This window comes from Odontesthes bonariensis, chromosome 11, assembly GCF_027942865.1.
Source record: "Odontesthes bonariensis isolate fOdoBon6 chromosome 11, fOdoBon6.hap1, whole genome shotgun sequence".
Lineage (NCBI taxonomy): Eukaryota > Metazoa > Chordata > Actinopteri > Atheriniformes > Atherinopsidae > Odontesthes > Odontesthes bonariensis.
In genome coordinates this window covers 33368067-33388629 of record NC_134516.1, presented here as the reverse complement: position 1 = coordinate 33388629, position 20563 = coordinate 33368067, and the positions used below count along the sequence as shown (strand labels likewise).

Sequence of the window (20563 nt, the reverse complement as noted above, 5' to 3'; positions counted from 1 at the left end):
CAAGTGTGACATGTGCTTAGCCTTAGTTCAGCACACTGGTTGCAAATTACAGAGCAAAATAGACACATTATTTTGTTGTTCGCAGGCAGGAAGCTATTGGGTGTTATGTATTGTAGGCTATTTGTACTCAATAAGGAGGGTTAATCTGTCCTGTTCCCATCTATGTTGCAATGCACTGCTGCACTGACGGTGATTCTGTGGGTGCAGGAGGGATCATCGCGAATAATTCACCCACACAACCAGCTTGTCCTCCATTTTTGCCTTGACGTGCACTTTTCCTGCACAGTGACAAACCATCATTACACAACGCAAGCTGTTGAAATGAATGGGTTACAGAGTGAAGTGGTGGGATTGTCTCATGAGGTCAGAGAGGGCCATTAGTAGGGGAGCAGTGTCATTTTTACAGACTTGAACCAACACCAGTTCAGTTGCACATTAGTTTGTGTAGTAGCTGCATCTGTGAGGCATGATATATACAGTGGAGTCCATCTTTCACCTCGGTAGAAGTGGGAGAAAGATGTGTTTGGGAGATGCTCTTCAGTGGCATTTTCTGGAGTAGCCCGTTTTCTGAGGGCTTTGAGCAGGGTTATGGTTGCTAATGTGTTTGTAGCAAAGAATCTGTGATTACATCTCAAACTGGATTTCTTGAAGATGACACAGAATTCACCAGGTCTCAGTCAAACAGAGCACCTTTGGAATGTGGAGGAATGGGAGATTTGCATCATAGATGCAGCGACTGCAATCATGTCAGTATGGACCAAAACCTCAGGAGTGTTTCCAACACTGTGTTGAATCTACGCCACAAAGAATTAAAGCAAAAAGTGTCGTCTGGAGAAAGCAGACAGGCTGGATACAGTGGATATGATGGTTGAGATGTATACCCCTGAACATGTGATGGAGGTTACAAGTTCCATTTTTAAAAAGATCAAGATGAATAAAGGTTAGTCAGAAGAAGAGCAAAGCATCAAAATGTACATGGTGGAGAATGCAGACAATGTTTTACAGCATGTATCAAACACTAAAAGCTTTACTGTGAAGGTTCAAACTTTATGGCTCTTTGATTCCACATAGTTGTTATGTGAGGAGGAATTCTTTATTGATTTCAGATTAACTTTCCTCCAACAGGACAAGCATCACAGAATCTGTCGGCTGGAGCAGCGTCATCACCTTCATCACCTTCATCACCTTCATCATCTTCCTCAGCATCAACAGGTATGTGATGTTGGTAACTCAGCAACACAAGAAGCCAATCTGACTGAACTGTGAACACCAGAGCGACAGCAAATGACACACTATTCCTTTCAAATTGTCATTGCTGAGTTAGAGACCCCAGCTTGTTGTGTGTAAACACACACTGATGTGGTGCTGACTCTGTTTGGTCAGTGTGTTGAGCTTGCATAGAGGAAGAGCTTCTGCTTTGTGTTCTTTGTGCAAATATGGCATGACCACTGTGAAAAATGGAATCACTATAACTCTATTCCTGTAAGTGAAAAGTCTGAGCAGGACAGAAATGATTCAACTCAAGATGGCCTCCCAGAAACGCGTGTTCTGCAGTGACTCTAAGGCCACAAATGGAAGCAAACAGCACTTTCAGATGCTCTCACTGTATGGGTCAAAGCTTCAGATTTCACTTTAAGTCACCTGTAACTTGTGGTATCATGTGACAAATGGAGGTGATGTACAACTTTTATTGTTGTTTCCACAGGGTTCACTTTCTTTTAACTGTTCCCACTTACAGGGTGTTTGAATGATTCTATATGGACATGAACATTAAAATCATTTGTGTAAAATCAGTGAAGAATAAACACATTCTTTCATTCCCCAAACTGATTATACATTGTGAGATTAATCTGAAATGATGAAACAGCAGCTTCATTTGCAGTAATAAATAAGACAAACGTTTGAAAGAAGCACATTACAGTCACAAAACACATGATTTAACTTATTTCATGGAGTTTGATTCTTATTGACACAATAAACTGCTTAATGAAAGAAAAATAATTGCATCTCTTATTTTATCTTTCAGAGGCTCTTCACAGGTGTCAGCCTAAGCTTAAGTCCAACCTGACAAAAAGGTTCCAGTGTGTGTTTGAGGGGATTTCTAAAGATGGAAAGCCAAAACTTCTGAATCAGATCTACACAGAGCTCTACATCACAGAGGGAGGGACTGGAGAGGTCTGTGATGAACATGAGGTCAGACAGATTGAAGCAGCATCCAGGAAAGCAGGCAGAGCAGAAACAACCATCAGACATGAAGACATCTTTAAAGTCCCACCTGGAAGAGATGAACCAATCAGAACAGTGATGACAAAGGGAGTGGCTGGCATTGGGAAAACAGTCTTAACACAGAAGTTCACTCTGGACTGGGCTGAAGGCAAAGCCAACCAGGACATCCAGCTCATGTTTCCATTCACTTTCAGACAGCTGAATGTGCTGAAAGAGAGAAAGTTCAGCTTGGTGGAGCTTGTTCATCACTTCTTTACTGAAACCAAAGCAGCAGGAATCTGCAGCTTTGAACAGTTCCAGGTTGTGTTCATCTTTGACGGTCTGGATGAGTGTCGACTTCCTCTGGACTTCCACAGCAAGAAGCCCCTGACTGATGCTACAGAGCCCACCTCAGTGGATGTGCTGCTGACAAACCTCATCAGGGGGAAGCTGCTTCCCTCTGCTCGCCTCTGGATAACCACACGACCTGCAGCAGCCAATCAGATCCCTGCTGGCTGTGTTGGCATGGTGACAGAGGTCAGAGGGTTCACTGACCCACAGAAGGAGGAGTACTTCAGGAAGAGATTCAGAGATAAGAAGCAGGCCAGCAGGATCATCTCCCACATCCAGACATCCCGAAGCCTCCACATCATGTGCCACATCCCAGTCTTCTGCTGGATCACTGCTACAGTTCTGGTGGATGTGTTGGAAACCAGAGAGGGAGCAGAGCTGCCCAGCACCCTGACTGAGATGTACATCCACTTCCTGGTGGTTCAAGCCAAAGTGAAGAAGCTCAAGTATGATGGAGGAGCTGAGACAGATCCACACTGGAGTCCAGAGAGCAGGAAGATGATTGAGTCTCTGGGAAAACTGGCTTTTGAGCAGCTGCAGAAAGGAAACCTGATCTTCTATGAATCAGACCTGAGAGAGTGTGGCCTCGATATCTCAGCAGCCTCAGTGTACTCAGGAGTGTTCACACAGATCTTTAAAGAGGAGAGAGGGCTGTACCAGGAGAAGGTGTTCTGCTTCATCCATCTGAGTGTTCAGGAGTTTCTGGCTGCTCTTCATGTCCATCTGACCTTCATCAGCTCTGGAGTCAACCTGCTGAAGCAGCAAACAACCTCCTGGAGGCCTAAATGGTTCAATAAACAAGGTCTAAAACATCTCCACCAGAGTGCTGTGAACAAGGCCTTAGAGAGTCCAAATGGACACCTGGACCTGTTCCTCCGCTTCCTCCTGGGTCTTTCCCTGCAGACCAATCAGAGTCTCCTACAAGGCCTGCTGACACAGACAGGAAGTAGCTCACAGACCAATCATGAAACAGTCGATTACATCAAGAAGAAGATCAGTGAGAATCTGTCTGCAGAGAGAAGCATCAATCTGTTCCACTGTCTGAATGAACTGAATGATCGTTCTCTGGTGGAGGAGATCCAACAGGCCCTGAGTTCAGGACGTCTCTCCACAGATAAACTGTCTCCTGCTCAGTGGTCAGCTCTGGTCTTCATCTTACTGTCATCAGGAAAAGATCTGGATGTGTTTGACTTAAAGAAATACTCTGCTTCAGAGGAGGCTCTTCTGAGGCTGCTGCCAGTGATCAAAGCCTCCAACAAAGCTATGTACGTACAACATAGATATATTTCTTTTTAAAAACGTTCTTTACTTATTAACAGAGAAAAAAACTCTATTTAGCTTCTTTTATTTTATTTTTTCACTTTATTTCCATGGACATATGAACAGAAACAAACAGGGAAACTGAATTCTTCCACTAATCAAATTCAAATGTAGTTTGATGGATTAATGGATCAAGTTATTTCCTTCCATCTCATTTCCTCCTCAGACTGAGTGACTGTAACCTCTCAGATGAAGGATGTGAAGCTCTGTCCTCAGTTCTCAGCTCCCAGTCCTCCAGCCTGACAGAATTGGACCTGAGTAACAACAACCTGCAGGATTCAGGAGTGAAGCTTTCTGCTGGACTGAAGAGTCCAAACTGCAGACTGAAAAAACTCAGGTAAGGATTCATGACCTTTTCAGCTGAGAGCTGATATAATTCTGGCTTAAATGGATGAAAAACAGCTTCCAGGTACCTTTATCAACGAAACAGGTTGATCAGTTCTGCCTTTTGATTATCTGGCTTAAATAACTCTGATAATGAAATATAACACTCACAGCTTAAAGAAATACCAAAGTGCTCTTTTACTTTAACTCCTTTCCATTCCTGTAGATTTGTCCTAAAACACAGATCCATCACATACCCAAAGTAAACTACTTTACAGAAATATGAGCTGTTTTTCCCTCTAAATGTGAGCATCAACCCTCCTTTAAATGTGGACACACTGCACTGGAACAGAGTGATGATATCTGTATGGTTATTTGGTTTGAGGTGAACCTGAGCCTTTGTGAAGGCGACTGTGAATTAGACAGATGTGCAGCCTCTGGTTTGCTGCCATTTAACGGGCAACAAAGCCACATAATCCTTTAGTGAATCAGAAGCTGAATGTATTTCCCAAACACATAGAATCCTTCTAAGTGTTACTGGAAGTGAATAAGACATGTTTGAACACACTGGGGAAAAAATCATGTCCAAGTGACTTTTATAAACAGATGCCTGTAGATGACTACAATCAGGATCTGCAAGTCCTACTGCTCACCAAGTCTGAGTCCTAATATTAAAATGGAACAAAAAAGGATATTTTACAGCTTTTTATCAGACTAAATCTAGAAGCTGTCCAAAAACAGCTCCACACAGTCCACAGAAATGTTGCTGTTTTTATCAGATATTTCCTCCCCAGACTCCTCAGACTCATGATGACTGCATGTTTTCAGTTTGTCAGGAAAATGAATAAGACTACTCAGGAATACTGTCTGAAGTTCAAAAGCAGAGGACATTAATTATCCTGCAGCAAGGGAACATTTACATACAGAAGCTCTGATGCAAATGTTCAGAGATGCAGAGTTCTCAAGAAGCTTTTATAGGACTCAGTTCTTAGAGCGGACAGTGGTGATCTCCAGAGTGCAGCTATTAATCTCATGCATGCGTCAACATAAGCAGTTACACAGAAGTAGAAATGATAATGTGGGCATAAAGGATCAGAATTTTTCTATCACATTACGTCCTGAAGTGTAGATTTAGTTTTGCTTCCTGTTTTTAATATGAGAAACTCTAAAAATAAATAAATAAATAACCAAAGTGAAGTTTAAGCTTTTTAAATGTACTTCTCTGTGGAAACTTTTTAAATAGAATAGAATAGAAGAATATAATAGAAAAATACTTTATTCATCCCCAATGGAGGGAATTCAAATTAGTCAAGTAGCTCAACATTTTTTTTTAAATATTTACAATGATAAGTATTAACAACAATAAAACAACAATAATAACACCAATTCTAGTAAAAAAAAATACTACTACTAACTAATAAAAATAATAAATGACTAAATGACTAAATAAACAAATAAATAAAAATCAATCAATCAATTTGAGAAGAACTCAGCAGTCACTGTTATAAAGCCTTATGGCTTTGGGAACAAAGGACCTTCTGAACCTCTCAGTCCTGCAGCGCAGAGAGATGAGCCTCTCACTGCAGCTGCTCCTCTGTCCTGTCAGGATTACATTACGGTCATTTTGCAGACGCTTTTAACCAAAGTGACTTACAATAAGTGCGTTCAACATCGGTAGGCAAAAGAACTTCAGGTCACAAGAAATCATAAGTGCATTTCCTTCCAAAACCAAACAGCTAAGAGCAAAACTAGTGCTAGAGTAAGTGCGATAAGTCAGGTACCTACACAGATGGGAAGACAATTTAGAAAACAAAGACAATTTAGGATTCAATATAAACACAAGAAACTTGTGATAAAGAAAATAAAAAAGTTAAAATAAAATCAAGGACCAGACTCAGTGAATAATTCCCTACACTACCTATTATATAGATCAGTGAGCAGTGCTGACCAACATATCATTGGGGTCATCAGGTGGGAACCTCCTTCCATCAGTGTTTCATCTAGTTGGGCCCACGACACCTCCAGGAGGCTAGACAATGACCACTGGCGTCCCAGAGTCACCCCCCTAATGCCAGCCAACACTGCCCCTCACACCACAACAACCATAATCTACCTCAGCCTCTCACCAACTGCACACCAGTCACAGCGGGGTGGGGATGCAAACCCTGGTTCGGGTAGGGGAAGAAATAAAAGAGGTAAGAAAAGCATGAATGGGATTCAAACCCTGGTTCGGGTAGGGGGTAATGAAACTATAGAGGGTGCCAGTGGTGGAGGAAACAATAAGTGCATAAGGAACTAGGACGGAGCAGGTGATGTCCTCAGAGGGCGGATCAGGGTAGCGTTTCCTGAAGACGTGGGTTTTCAGCCTGTGGCGAAAGATGGGCAGCGACTCAGCTGTCCTGACATCAGTCGGGAGATCGTTCCACCATCGGGGTGCCAGAACAGAGAAAAGCTGTGACCGTGTCGATCGTGCGCAGGGACCCCTGAGTGACGGGGCAGCCAGGCACCTGGTGGCCGCAGAGCGAAGTGGTCGGGCGGGGGTGTAGGGCTTGACCACAGCCTGGAGGTATGAAGGAGCTGTTCCTTCCACTGCCCTGTAGGCCAGCACCAGAGTCTTAAACTGGATGCGAGCAGCTACAGGGAGCCAGTGTAGAGAGCGGAGAAGGGGAGTGGTGTGGGAGAACTTGGGGAGGTTGAACACCAGACGAGCAGCAGCTTTCTGAACCAGCTCCAGAGGTCTGATGGCAGAAGCCGGGGCACCAGCAAGGAAGGAGTTGCTGTAGTCCAGGCGGGAGATGACAAGAGCCTGGATGAGCACCTGTGCTGCCTTGTCGGTGAGGAAGGGGCGAATCCTCCGGATGTTGTAGAGGAGGAATCGGCAGGAACGGGTCACTGATGCGATGTTTGGCGAGAATGACAGTTGGTCGTCCAAGGTCACACCCAGATTCCTCGCGGTCCGGGTTGATGTCACCACAGAGTCATCCTTGGTGATGGCCAGATCTCGGAACGGGCAGCCCTTCCCCGAGAGAAACACCAGCTCAGTCTTGTCCAGGTTGAGCTTAAGGTGGTGCATCGACATCCACCCCGAGATGTTTGCCAGGCACGCAGCAATGCGTGCTTCCACTTGGGTGTCAGAAGGGGGACAAGACAGAATCAGCTGGGTGTTGTCTGCATAGCAGTGGTAGGAAAAGTTATGGGAGTGGATGACAGAACCAAGAGATGATGTGTAGAGGGAGAAAAGAAGAGGACCCAGGACCGAACCTTGGGGAACCCCAGTGGTTAGCCTACGTGGCTTCGACACAGACCCTCTCAGTGTGACCTGATAGAAGCGATCTGTCAGGTAGGATGAGAACATGGAGAGTGCAGAGCCAGAAACCCCCATTCCCTCCAGCGTAGTGTTAAAATTGGCTTATTTAATAGACATTATCCCAGTATTTTTCCATAAAAGACATGAGACATGACCTTTACTGAGACTGACCCAGACAGAACAGGAAACCCTGAGATCCAGGTGCAAAAGGCACACACATACATTATTTGGATTACTCAGAGACATTATTTGGGTTAGTACGATTCATATCCAATCACATTTGATCAACACGGGATCCACCGTGGGAAACTAGAAGAGATATATGCAAATTGTAACCGGAAATAAGGAGCTCTGTCTGACGGATTCCTGCGAGAGTTCTGTCAGACTGAGACCAGCGCTGAAATACTGCTCTTGTTGCCATACCAATAAAGACTTCATTTTCACTTGAATTACTGCGGTCCGTTCTTGAGCCTCCTACTAAAAGAACCGTATCTAATAAATGGTGCCGTGACACGAGGTTTGAAGGCTAAAGGACCATCGTGCCGTGCGACCGACCCCGTCCGAGGGAGGACGCCTCGAGGTGATTGGAGGGACAGCTTTTTTCAGACAATCAGGCGCCAAGACTAAGGTGAGCAGAACACCACTTAATGACTAAATGTGTAATTTCTGCATATTGAAGAACCTAAATGAAGTTGTCTGAATTAAGTTGTCCTCTGGTCATGGTAAATCCAAGTGTTAATGTACTGTCTGATGGTTGCATTGAATGGTAACACGTGAAGTATAATACACATAGCCTCATACAGGGATAGTGAATAAGTGTCCTGACAAGTGAATTCGAACGAAGTGACAAGATAAATTCATTTTATAAATGAATGTCCCATGCGGGGAGCTTGTCTTCAAAATTTTGTTCCGTGCACTAATAGCTAAGTGTGGTCGAAGTAGTTATAAAATCCCAAAATATGTGGGTCTACTATATAGATAAATAAAATTAGTGGAATTCCGACACGGAAAGTTTCTCCTCTGACGAAAGTTAGGACGAGGGATTGAGACTTCCGGGGTTCGAGGCAGTTTCCCGAAACAAAGTCGGATGTACTCAATAAATTTATACTGTAGGACACAGGGTCAGATTTTTTAATTTTTATGCAACTGTGGGGTGGGGTTCGCTGCTCGAAGATATTTGACTGCGCCAGCAGATCTTGAGTGGTTTCTGTTCAATATTGGGGTTGGTATAGATAAAAAGGGGGGAGAACAAGTGGCTGCGCGATACGGGTCGCTTTGTTCGGGGAAAGCAGTATTTTTATGGTGTGATCCAAAGTTTTGGAATAAACAAATGCTTTAATAAGTGGAGTAACTGCGAGAGGTGGAGCTCACAGAACACAGCGTTCTGCGTAGAAGTTTCTTCACTACTTTCAGCATTTGGGCAATTACGTCTTCCATATACTTTGATTAACACGTGTATAACTTTTGAATATGTCACAAAAATTTATTGACGACTGGAAAAAATGCAAATCCGGCTCGCTGGGGTCGGTGCTGGTTGACACGTTGGAAAGATGGAAGAAAAAGGTGTCGATGAGTGAGGAAAAACGAGCAACGGATAGGTTTGTGGATTGGTCCACAGAAATGCAAAATAGGGGGATGTTTGGATCCATTGCAAATGTTCCGCCTAAGCTTATAATGTTGGCAGTGTTTGCAAAGTGAGCGAAAATCAGTAAGGAACAGGCAAAACAGCAATGTCAGGGAGCGGGGGTATTGCAGAGACACACAGCAGAGAGAGAATCAACAAAAGCCTCAAGTTTTCTCGCAGATTGTGAATGTTTTTTCGGGGAATTACAATTTTCAATTCAAACACGGTCCACTGCACTTGTAGGACAAAGTAACACAGAGAAAAAATCTTCTCCAGTGAGCCATGATAATGAGGAACATAAGGCCGATTTCAGACCAGAGCGTGGCGTGGCGGCAGCGAAACGACGGCAGTCTTACGTCGGTTATCAGGTGGTGTGTTCAACTTGGCTTTTCACACCGGACAGTCCGCGGCCGCGGTAGTTCCGCTCCAGCCCTGTCTCCAAATCCCACAGACTATGTATTTAACTGCGCATATAGATGCAATAACAATAATAACAATAAAATAATAATAATAATAGTAGCTTTAGGCCTACAAGTTGCTCGTTGTTGTTTTCTAAGAGGGGGTTGGGGGAGGTGTCTCTGAGACAGAAGCTATCTGGCCACTGTTGAAAACGCCGACAGTTATCACCAGAGACTTGTTCAGCAAAATCGATAAGTTTTGTCTTTGCCTCTCCGAGTTGACTATTTTATAACTCCGCAGTGAAGTTTTACATTATTGGTTTCTTATTGTTGATAACTTCATTTCAGCGTGTTTACTTCGACAGAAGAAGAGCAGCAGCGCTCCTTAAAACCGGAGGGTGGTCATCCCCGTTTCAATAAAAAGTTCGAAGACATGAATACATAGCTGGTTTAATTTCCCCATTCATTTCAACGAGACACCGCCGGCCGCTGCCGTCCAAATTCCGCTCGAGTTCTATTTTCCAAAAGCAGCGCGGGACGGAGGCGTCTCCGCGCCGCTACCGCCCGACCACCGCCGCGTCGGTGTGCAAGGACAGATCTGTTTCCATGTATTTTCACCTCCGCCGGTGAAAATCGCTTCCGTTCCGCCACGCTTTGCCGCCCTGGTCTGAAATGGGCCTAAGACACCTCAGAGCACAGATCCGAATGAGGAGCACAGGAGCGAATCGCTTCTGCATTCTCCTCCCCCTTATGCTGAAGCTGGCATGCTATTGGATGCCACACAAAAGCAGATGCCTCAAACAACGCCCATAGCTGCAGGCGGTTTGTGTGACCCTAGTGTAAGGAGCAAAGTAGTTGTAATTAAAAATGGCTTACTGCAAACTGCACCCTTTCCAGGGGACTCGGACAGCCAAGCCCAGGCAGAAGAATACCTAAATGTAACTGCGCAAAACAGTACTATATTGGAAGCATCCGCCTCCAGAGCTTCAGATTACACATTCGGATCACTGGATACGCGATCGTACGCAACACCCTCTGTAACACATGTTGATCCATTAGTGCATGATTTAACAGCTTTGCTGCACAGACAAACACTTGGTGAGGGAATGAATCAAACTAACCAATCAGGAAATTACAGCCTCCCCTGCCCTCAAAATAATGGTAATATTCATGCATGCACTGACACCCGTCAGTTTAGGGAAGCGGTGGAAGCATCACTTTTTCCCTCTGGACAAAATATGTTGAGAAAACTTGTTGGATTAACAAACTTAACGTATGACTTGTGGGCGGCCCATGTCACTCAATATAGTGATAATGAAATCGAAGAAAGGTAACAAGAAAAAGCAGAATTAATTTCCCTGCAGACACAAGTGACAAAATTACAGCTTAAACACATGAGGAACAAAGTAAATCAAAACAAGGCTAAAATTAAACAGATGTCTCAGCAGACTCCTCCACGTTCTGTACAACCACAAGATCCAGCTTCTTCATATGGGTTATACCCAGAACAGAACAGACCTCCGTTCAGAACTAATAAAAGAGGACAACCCCGCAGACGCTTTAACAATAGAAGTAATGACATGTGTTATCTCTGTAAACGATATGGCCATTGGGCCTCTGACTGTCGTGAGGTTCCCTACTCAGTGCAATCAGGAGATGGGACGCGACCATATAAGTGTAATAAATACCCCCACAGTGCTCCTGGGGCGGCAGTTGTTTCTCAACAGGCTACCCAACAGGGCCCGCATCAGGATTCTGCGTATGATGCCCCAGGCTCCCGTCAAATGCCCCAATAGGGAGGCACAGAACTAACGACGGGTGACTCATTGTGTTGTGGTGACTTGTTTCTTGACCGGCTGGATATTGGTTGGTGGCTGAGCGTGTGTGTGATCGACTCATTAGAGAGTTCTTCCACACTTTCTCACTCTGTCAACACCTGTTGCATGTTTCTTCTTCTTTCTTCTTTTTTTCTTTTTTTATTTATATAGCGCCAAATACAACAAATGTCATCTCCAGGCACTTAGATAGTAAGTCCAATTCAAGCCAATTGGAATTCAATTCATTAATAATAATCATAATTCATAAAATAATCCAATTCGTTCATATAGAGCCAATTCAAAAACAATTTCCTAGCTAAGAAAACCAACAAATTGCACTGAAAACTTTTTGTTTTTTGGTCCAATCTCCCAGCCTGAGCGTGCCTGAGGCGACTGTGGAGAGAAACAACTCCCTTTTAACAGGAAGAAACCTCTGGCAGAACCAGACTCAGGAAGGGTGGCCATCCGCCTCGACCAGCTGGGGTTTGAGAAGACAGAAAGGGGGGGAGGGGGGCGCGACGGCGGCACTGTAACACCATTCAAAGGATATCTGTTGGAACAGGGAAACACAAGTTAATGACCATAATAATATCACAGATACATAAAGAGAGTAAAGTGAGAAAAGGTGTGACAGATGAGGCCCCCCAGCAGCTTAACTATGGGATGTTTCAGGATCACCTGAGCCATCCCTAACTATAAGCTTTATCAAAAAGGAAAGTTTTAAGCCTGGTCTTAAAAGTGGAAAGGGTGTCTGCTTCCCGGACATTTACTGGCAGCTTATTCCACAATAGAGGGGCCTGATAACTGAAGGCTCTGCCTCCCATTCTACTTTTAGAAACTCTGGGAACCTCAAGTAAACCTGCAGTTTGGGAACGAAGTGCTCTGTTAGGAAAATATCTTACAATAAGATCTTTAAGATATGATGGAGCTCGGTCATTAAGAGCTTTATATGTAAGAAGAAGAATCTTAAATTCTATTCTGAATTTAACAGGGAGCCAAGGAAGAGAAGCTAAAACTGGAGAAATATGATCTCTCCTGTTAGTTCTCGTCAAAACTCTGGCTGCAGCATTTTGGATCAACTGAAGGCTTTTCAGAGAATATGTGGGACAGCCCAATAATAAAGAATTACAGTAGTCCAATCTTGAAGTAACAAATGCATGAATTAGTTTTTCTGCATCACTCTGAGACAAGATGTTCCTGATTTTAACAATATTACGAAGGTGAAAGAAGGCAGTCCTAGAAACCTGTTTTATATGCGAGTCAAATTATACATTCTGGTCAAAAATAACTCCAAGGTTCCTCACTGTAGAACTAGAAGCCAAGGAAATACCATCTAGAGTAACTATATAGCTAGACAATTTCTCCCTGAAACGCTCAGGTCCAAAGATAACGACTTCAGTTTTGTCTGAATTTAGCAGCAGACAGTTCTGAGTCATCCAGGTCTTTATGTCTTTAAGACATGCTTGTAGTCTGACCAACCTATTGGGTTCATCTGGTTTTATAGATAAGTACAGCTGAGTATCATCAGCATAGCAATGGAAATTTATGCCATGCTGTCTAATAATGTTACCTAATGGAAGCATGTATAAAGTGAAAAGAATCGGTCCAAGCACAGAACCCTGGGGAACTCCATGACTTACTCTGGTGTGTGAGGAAGATTCTTCATTTACAAGAACAAACTGAAATCTATCAGATAAATATGACTTAAACCAGCCAAATGCAGTTCCTTTAATCCCAATAACATGTTCAAGTCTGTGTAATAAGACACTGTGATCGACCGTATCAAATGCAGCACTGAGATCCAACAGGACAAGCACAGACACAAGTCCGCTATCAGAGGCTAAGAGGAGATCATTGGTAACTTTCAGCAGTGCAGTTTCTGTGCTATGATGCACTCTGAATCCTGACTGAAACTCTTCAAACAGATTATTTCTGTGTAAATGATCACAAAGCTGAGCTGCAATTATTTTTTCAAGAACTTTAGACATGAAAGGGAGATTGGATATAGGTCTATAATGAGCCAACACTTCTGAATCAAGAGTAGTTTTTTTTAAGTAAAGGTTTAATTACAGCAACCTTAAAAGTCTGAGGTACATATCCGGTCAACAAAGACAGATTGATCAAATCCAATATGGAAGTGTCAATTAATGGGAAAACCTCCTTGAACGGTCTGGTTGGGATTGGGTCTAAAACACAAGATCAACTGGGCAGAAGCCGTCTAAATACAAATCAGGTTCTAAAGATACCTCTAAAGCTGCTGTACTTGATGATACATCGCTGATAATAGTGGGAAGGACTCCATCAATCTTCTCTCTGATAGAAACAATTTTATTAATAAAGAAGCTCATGAAATCATCACTGCTGAGAGTTAAAGGAATAACTGGCTCAGCAGAGCTCGGACTCTTAGTCAGACTGGGTACAGTGCTGAAAAGAAACCTGGGATTATTCTTATTCTCTTCTATCAATGATGAATAATAAGCAGTTCTAGCTTTACGAAGGGCTTTCTTATACATTGTTAAACTATCTTTCCAGACTAACTGAGACTCTTCTAAATTAGAGGAACGCCACTGTCTCTCCAGCTTTCTTGCAGTCTGCTTTAAAGCACGCAGCTGTGAATTATACCAAGGAGCCAACCTCTTCTGACTGATTACCTTCCTTTTCAGAGGGGCAACATTGTCCAGTGCTGTACGCATTGAAACTATAGTGCTGTCAACAAGAGAGTCAAGTGCTGCTGGAGTAAAGTTTAGGTAGTCGTCCTCTGTCATATCTGCACATGGCAGAGAAGAAAAGGATGATGGAATTAACTCTTTAAATCTGGTTAAAGCATCCTCTGATAGACACCTTCTATATGTAAATTTCTTCTCAGAAACTGTATAGTCAAGTAATGTAAACTCAAAGGTTATCAGAAAATGGTCAGATAAGACAGGGTTATGAGGGAACACTGTTAACTGTTCACTCTCAATGCCATAAGTCAGCACAAGATCAAGGGTGTGATTAAGGCAGTGAGTCGGTCTGTGAACACTGAGAAAATCCAATAGAGTCTAATATAGAATTAAAGTTCATATTCAGGCTGTCATTTTCAACATCTACATGAATATTAAAGTCACCCACTACAATGACTTTATCTGTACTCAGCACTAACTGGGATAAAAACTCTGAGAATTCAGACAGAAACTCAGAATAAGGGCCAGGTGGACGATACACAACAACAAACACAAGAGGTTTCTGGGATTTCCACTTTGCGTGGGAAAAACTGAGAATCAGAGATTCAAAAGAGCTCAAACTAATCTTGGGTCTGGGACTGATGAGTAACCTTGATCTGAAAATAGCTGCCACTCCTCCTCCTCTGCCTGTGGTTCGAGGAACGTGAACATTTAAACAGTCAGAGGGAGTTGCTTCATTAATGCTAACATGATCCTCCTGCTGCAGCCAGGTTTCTGTAAGACAAAATATATCAATATGATGATCACAAATCAACTCATTCACTAACAGAGACTTGGAAAGGAGAGATCTGATATTCAGCAAACCACATTTAATAGTTTGATGTTTTTGTTCAGTTAAAGTTTTTGTTTTAATAATTTCTTTTTGCACAAGAGGATTTGCTCCTTTTGTGTTAATTGATTGGGTGGGTAGCAGTAGGTGGGAAGCTGCAGAGAAGTGTGTAAGACTACAACTCTGCATCCTGGTCTGAGCTCTGTTGGTGGGACTTTATTGCTTTTGATTGTTCATTTCTTCTTTCATCCTCTTGCCCGATGAATCAAAACAAACGAGAGAATAAGAATCAAGCCATGCATATTACAGAAAGAATAGTATTGATATATGATATATTTGATCCCAAAGTTTGACAAAAGTTAATAATTTTGTTTCAGCATCAACGCACTAATAAGAGAACTATAAGGAAAAAATTTACAAATTTGGAGGCTTGACCTGAGGCCGGAAGGTTTCTAACTAAAGATCAGCTGTGCAGCAGCATTACAGGAATAATGAATAATGAAAAGCCTAAAACGCTTTTTGAGCCATAATATTCCCAATTTAATTTTATAGTTGTTCTCTTTGTCATAAAGGCGCACACCCTAAGATGGTATTTTCTCAATCCTGTTTGTCTCTCATTCAGCCCTGATAGTGAGAACAATCCAAACAGACTCTGGGTGATCATTGGCCTGAGTTTATACTGCTTATGATAGGGGTTTAATTTTGTATTAGAGCAAATAGTATTGATTCATCCATCTATTTTAAAATGCATATGATTAGGAAAGACAACAAAGTATGTAGATAAACTGAAAACAGCTTTACAATGAAAAAATCACAGAGATGAGATAAGAAACAATAAATCCAGGAAGAACAGTGTTTGAGACATTCATACAAATTGTTGCTGAAATAGGATTTAAGGGCTAAAGTCAAACACACAAGCAGAGTGTTTAGGAGATTTGCTCCTTTAATTAAAATACAATCTGAAAAAATGTTCTACTAAGTGAAACTTTATGATTCCACCTGAAACAGGACTGAGATCAGGCAGTCAGACCATATGACATAAGTTAAAAAACCAGGATTCAGGATTGAATATCACGGCCAGACGGATGCCGTGGTTCACTGTGTCAAATGCTGCAGACAGGTCCAGGAGAATCAGGACAGAGGAGAGAGAGTTAGCTCGAGCAGTTTGGAGTGACTCAGTTACTGCTAGGAGGGCCGTCTCAGTTGAGTGGCCCACCTTGAACCTGGACTGTAGTTCTTGATCTCTGAAGGGTCAAGAGCTGGTTTCTTTAGAAGAGGAGTGACTCTGGCAGTCCTGAAAGCAGAAGGAAAAGAGCCTGATGTCAAAGATGTGTTAGTGAGGTGGGTCAGGTAAGGAAGAAGATCAGGTGCAGCAGAATGAAGGAGAGGGGAAGGGACTGGGTCAAGGGAACATGTGGTGGGGCGGCTGGATGTTACAAGGTGAAGGACCTCATTTGCAGAGAGGGGAGAGAAGTGGGACAGAGAGGGAGGTGAGGGAGAAGGTGGTAGGGGGGGAGGAGTGGGAGGGCGACAGGTGTGGGTGGTGTGGACAGCTGGGAGGTGAGGGAAGGAAGATCGGATATCGTTAACCTTCTTGTCAAAGAAGTCGGCGAAATCGTCAGGGAGGAGGGAGGAGGAGGGGAGAGGGGGTGGGGGTTGGAGGAGGGATGAGAAAGTTTGGAAGAGTTTTTTGGGGTTGGAAGCAGAAGTTTGAATTTTGTTACAGAAGAAGGCAGTTTTTGCAGCAGAGAGAGAAGAGGAAAAAGTGGAAAGCAAGGACTGGAAGGCAAGAAGGTCTTCAGGAAGTTTACTTTTCCTCCATTTGCGCTCGGCCGCCCTCACGCTCCGCCTCTCAGTACGCACTGAGTCCGACAACCAAGGGGCAGGTGGAGCTGAGCGTGCAGGCCTGGAGGTGAGGGGACAGAGTTTGTCCAGAGAGGAGGACAGGGTGGAGAGATGCTCAGGATGCTGTGGAGAGGATGTTTATTATTCTCCATCACAGAATCTAACTTCCTCATCATCTGTTTCTCCACCACAGCACTGAGTGCCTACAACAGAACCAGCCTTTTTCACCAGTTTGTCCAGGCGCCTACAGTTTCTGTCTGTAGTGCAACTCCCCAGCAGGCAAACAACAGCATAGAACAGTGCACTCTCAATGATAGTGTGATAAAACATGCACATCATATCACTGCAGACATTGAAGGACCTGAGCCGTACACTGTACACTGCGTCTATGTTGGCAGACCACTCCAGTTTATTATCCAGCACCACCCCCAGGTATCTGCAGGTCTGAACAGTCTCTATCTCCCCTCCATCAATGCAAACTGACTGGTATGGGGTTTTAGATCTCCTGAAGTCCACCACCAGCTCTTTGGTTTTGATGGTCTTTTGGTCCAGTCAGTAAAGGCCTCCACAAGGTCCCTGTACTCCCTCTCCTGTCCACCATGCACACATGCCACAACAGCCGTATCATCAGAATACTTCTGAATGTGGCAGGACTCTGAGTTGTACCTGAAGTACAAAACAGTACCCTGCGCATCGGCGTCACAAGACCCTTTTCACGGGGGCACGTGCCCCCCTGTAGATCTGAGGTGCCCCGGTATGCCAGGGTCACTGATTTTTTAATTAATTTATTCATTTGTTTATCTTTTAAAAAATCGGCTACGTTAGAATTTAAGTCTGACATATGGGGAAATCTATAAATTGCATGCTTGCATTTAAATAATCATAATAATAAAAAAAAAAAAAAATAGACTACCACTTTAGAATTTAAGTCTGACATTCATGCGGAGTAATCAGAATCCACTTGCGCTCACTGGCTGCTGCAATGAAATGGAACGTGACGAATTTGTCAGGCACTAAGGAGAATCTCCTTTTATATCGATTGATTAGGGAAAAGGCGTCCTGGTAGCAGACTTTTTGAACCTGTCCAACACAGCGACCATTCACTCCGGCGTGAAGTGAAGTGAACAGTAAGCCTTACATTTTTATCCTCTGTCTGGAAGCATAGAATGTCACACAAATGTGTATGCCTTTTCATCTAATAACGTGAAGGGGCGTCTTTGAAGGGGTGTTATCAGAACTTGTGGTCACGTCTGTCGTTTTGCTAATGTAGCCAGCCATTAGTTCGCTAATGGACATATTAAACTGTAACTGTTCAGCTGGATTGATTCTTTACGTTTGTGTTTTCATGGGGTGATCCCCCGTGATGGGGAATCCAAGTTGTCTTGTCAGCTTGTCTAGCTAGCTATCAGCATACAGCCACTGTATAAGACATTTTAGTCTCGTCTTGGCAAGTTGCTTGGAAGTTCTGGAACCAATGGCACCGACGTTATACTAGCACAACTTATACCTACTCACTACACAGTTCACAACTCGCGAACGAGCTGAGCTCAGTCAGTTCGCGAACGATAAGCCAGTCAACCAGCCTGCCACTCTGGGCGCATAGCAACGGTTTCCATGACAACGAATAAACAACTTCACGTGTGTGAAGGTGTCACAGGTGTGGCGGGGCTGATGAGGCCAGGCGGTGAGAACAGCCACAGAGGTGGAGGTGTAGCTGGGCTTAGAATGTCTGGTGGTGGAAGCTGCCGCAGAGGTGGAGGTGTGGCGGGGCTGATGAGGCCAGGCGGTGAGAGCAGCCACAGAGGTGGAAGTGTGTCTGGGCCGATGAGGCGAGGTGGTGAGAGCAGTCACAGAGGTGGAGGTGCAGCTGGGCTCAGGTTGCCTGGTGGTGGAAGCTGCCACACTGGTGGAGGTGTAGCTTGGCTCAGGAGACCAGGCGGTGGAAGTTGCAGTAGAGGTGGAGGTACAGTTGGGTGGAGGAGGAGGCTTGGCGATGCAGGTTGCCATTGAGGTGGAAGTACAGCAGGGCAGTGGAATCAGTATAGAGGAAGCAGCTGTAGTGGTGGGGGTGGAGGGAGCAGCAGCAGAGGAGGGAAAAGCCACACTGTCAAACCTGTTGGAATAATGGTTAAAAGTATTGGCTCTGTCCACATCACCTTCTACAGACTGAGAGTTCTTCAGTCTGTCTCCAGTGATGGTCCTCATGCCCCTCCACACCTCCTTGGTGTTATTGTTCTCCAGCTGTCTCTCTACCTTTTTCTTGTACTTCACCTTAGCTTGACGTAATGTCTATTTTAAGCTCCTGTTGTACACTCCTCTGCCTTTCTCTATCCCCATTCTGGAATGCCCTCTTTTATTGGTTCAGGAGGTCTTTGATGTCACTGGTGATCCATGGTTTGTTATTTGGATAGCACCTTACAGTCCTGACTGGAATCACAGTGTCCCTACAGAAGTTAATGTAGTCAGTGATGGTGCTGACCCTCCTGTCCATGTCAATGTCCATTTCATCTTCCTCCAGCAGTACAGCCCAGTCTGTGACATCAAAGCAGTCTCTCAATGCATCACTCGCCTCTGGTGACCACTTCCTGAAAGATCTGGTAGTAACAGGATGTCTTTGTACACACGGTTTGTATGTGGGTTGTAGATAGACCATGCTGTGGTCAGATCTACCCAGTGGTGGAAGAGACACTGTCCTGTAAGCCTCCTTCACGTTAGCATAGAACAGATCTAATGTCTTTTCTCCACGTGTTGGACAGTCCACATACTGTACAAAGCCAGTCAGGCAGGAGGATAGAGAGACGTGGTTGAAATCCCCTGTGATTGCAATGGATGCCGTCACACGCCGTTGTAGGCATAGACATAATATACGTTAATGCCTCATTGACTGACGCTGCCTATTGGAGCTGACGTATCAGCGCGGCCGCCATCTTGCCTGGGTCTCTAATGCCCGCCCATTGCATTTATTTTTGACTGAGGAAAGTGAATATCCCCAACTACAATGATCTTAACTCCCTGAATATTTACCGGATTTTCACATAGTTTGCTTTGTTACAAACAACAGAGATTTAGTTATGATACAAGACGCTGTCACACATTAAAAATACGTGCTTTCATGCTGAAAGACTTTGTATTATGCTCTTTAACAGAGACATATGGTAGGCTATGGCACATTGATAAATGTATAAATTAATTTAAATATAAATTTAAATTTCATTAAAGAGACAAGTTTGATTTTTCATTTGAATCTATTTATCTCTCACACCCCCACACACACAGGACCCTTCTGTAACACATATACATACAATCTCCCATATAGGATTCAACGATTTTTTTATTTGTAGTCCTACAGCAAAATTTTGTTGGCACTCAAGAACAACAGACAAAACAACAACAATGTGGAAAATAAAGTGTTGTGAAAAAAAAAAGGTGTTGAGTAATAAAAACAGTTATAAATATATTAGAAAAAGATATTTACAGTTATAAAAATGGTGGAATTATAAATACAGTGGGGACAAAAAGTATTTAGTCAGTCACCAATTGTACGGTTTTATTAGACCATCTACTTTAGCCTAATAACTCCCACCATAAAGGGTGTTCTGACTGATGCAACAGTGTCACACTCAAGCTCAGACGTTGAATCACTGTATTTTCTTTGGTGTTTATTTTGTATAAGCATTCATGCTTTACATGCTAGCACCTACACAATTGACCGTGCCGTTCGCCAGGTAATCAACTCAAAATGACAAACACAAACAAAACCACAACATTAATCACACGGACACACCACTCACCGTACAATCCGCATACACAAACACACCCATGGTATCCAACAGTATATTTTAAAGTTTCAATCACTTTCCATACACATCTCTCAACTCAC

The 20563-nt window shown here is 43.5% G+C and overlaps 1 protein-coding gene across 1 annotated transcript in view; it reads left to right on the top strand.

Annotated features, from left to right (window-relative positions):
* The first annotated feature begins 358 nt into the window (after positions 1-358).
* The window catches only part of LOC142391258 (ribonuclease inhibitor-like), a 31420-nt gene continuing 11215 nt past the window's right edge, over positions 359-20563 (top strand). The window contains exons 1-2 of the mRNA XM_075477028.1: positions 359-363; positions 1126-1212. Of these exons, the coding sequence (XP_075333143.1) occupies positions 359-363; positions 1126-1212 (92 nt within the window). The remainder of the gene's footprint in view (positions 364-1125; positions 1213-20563) is intronic.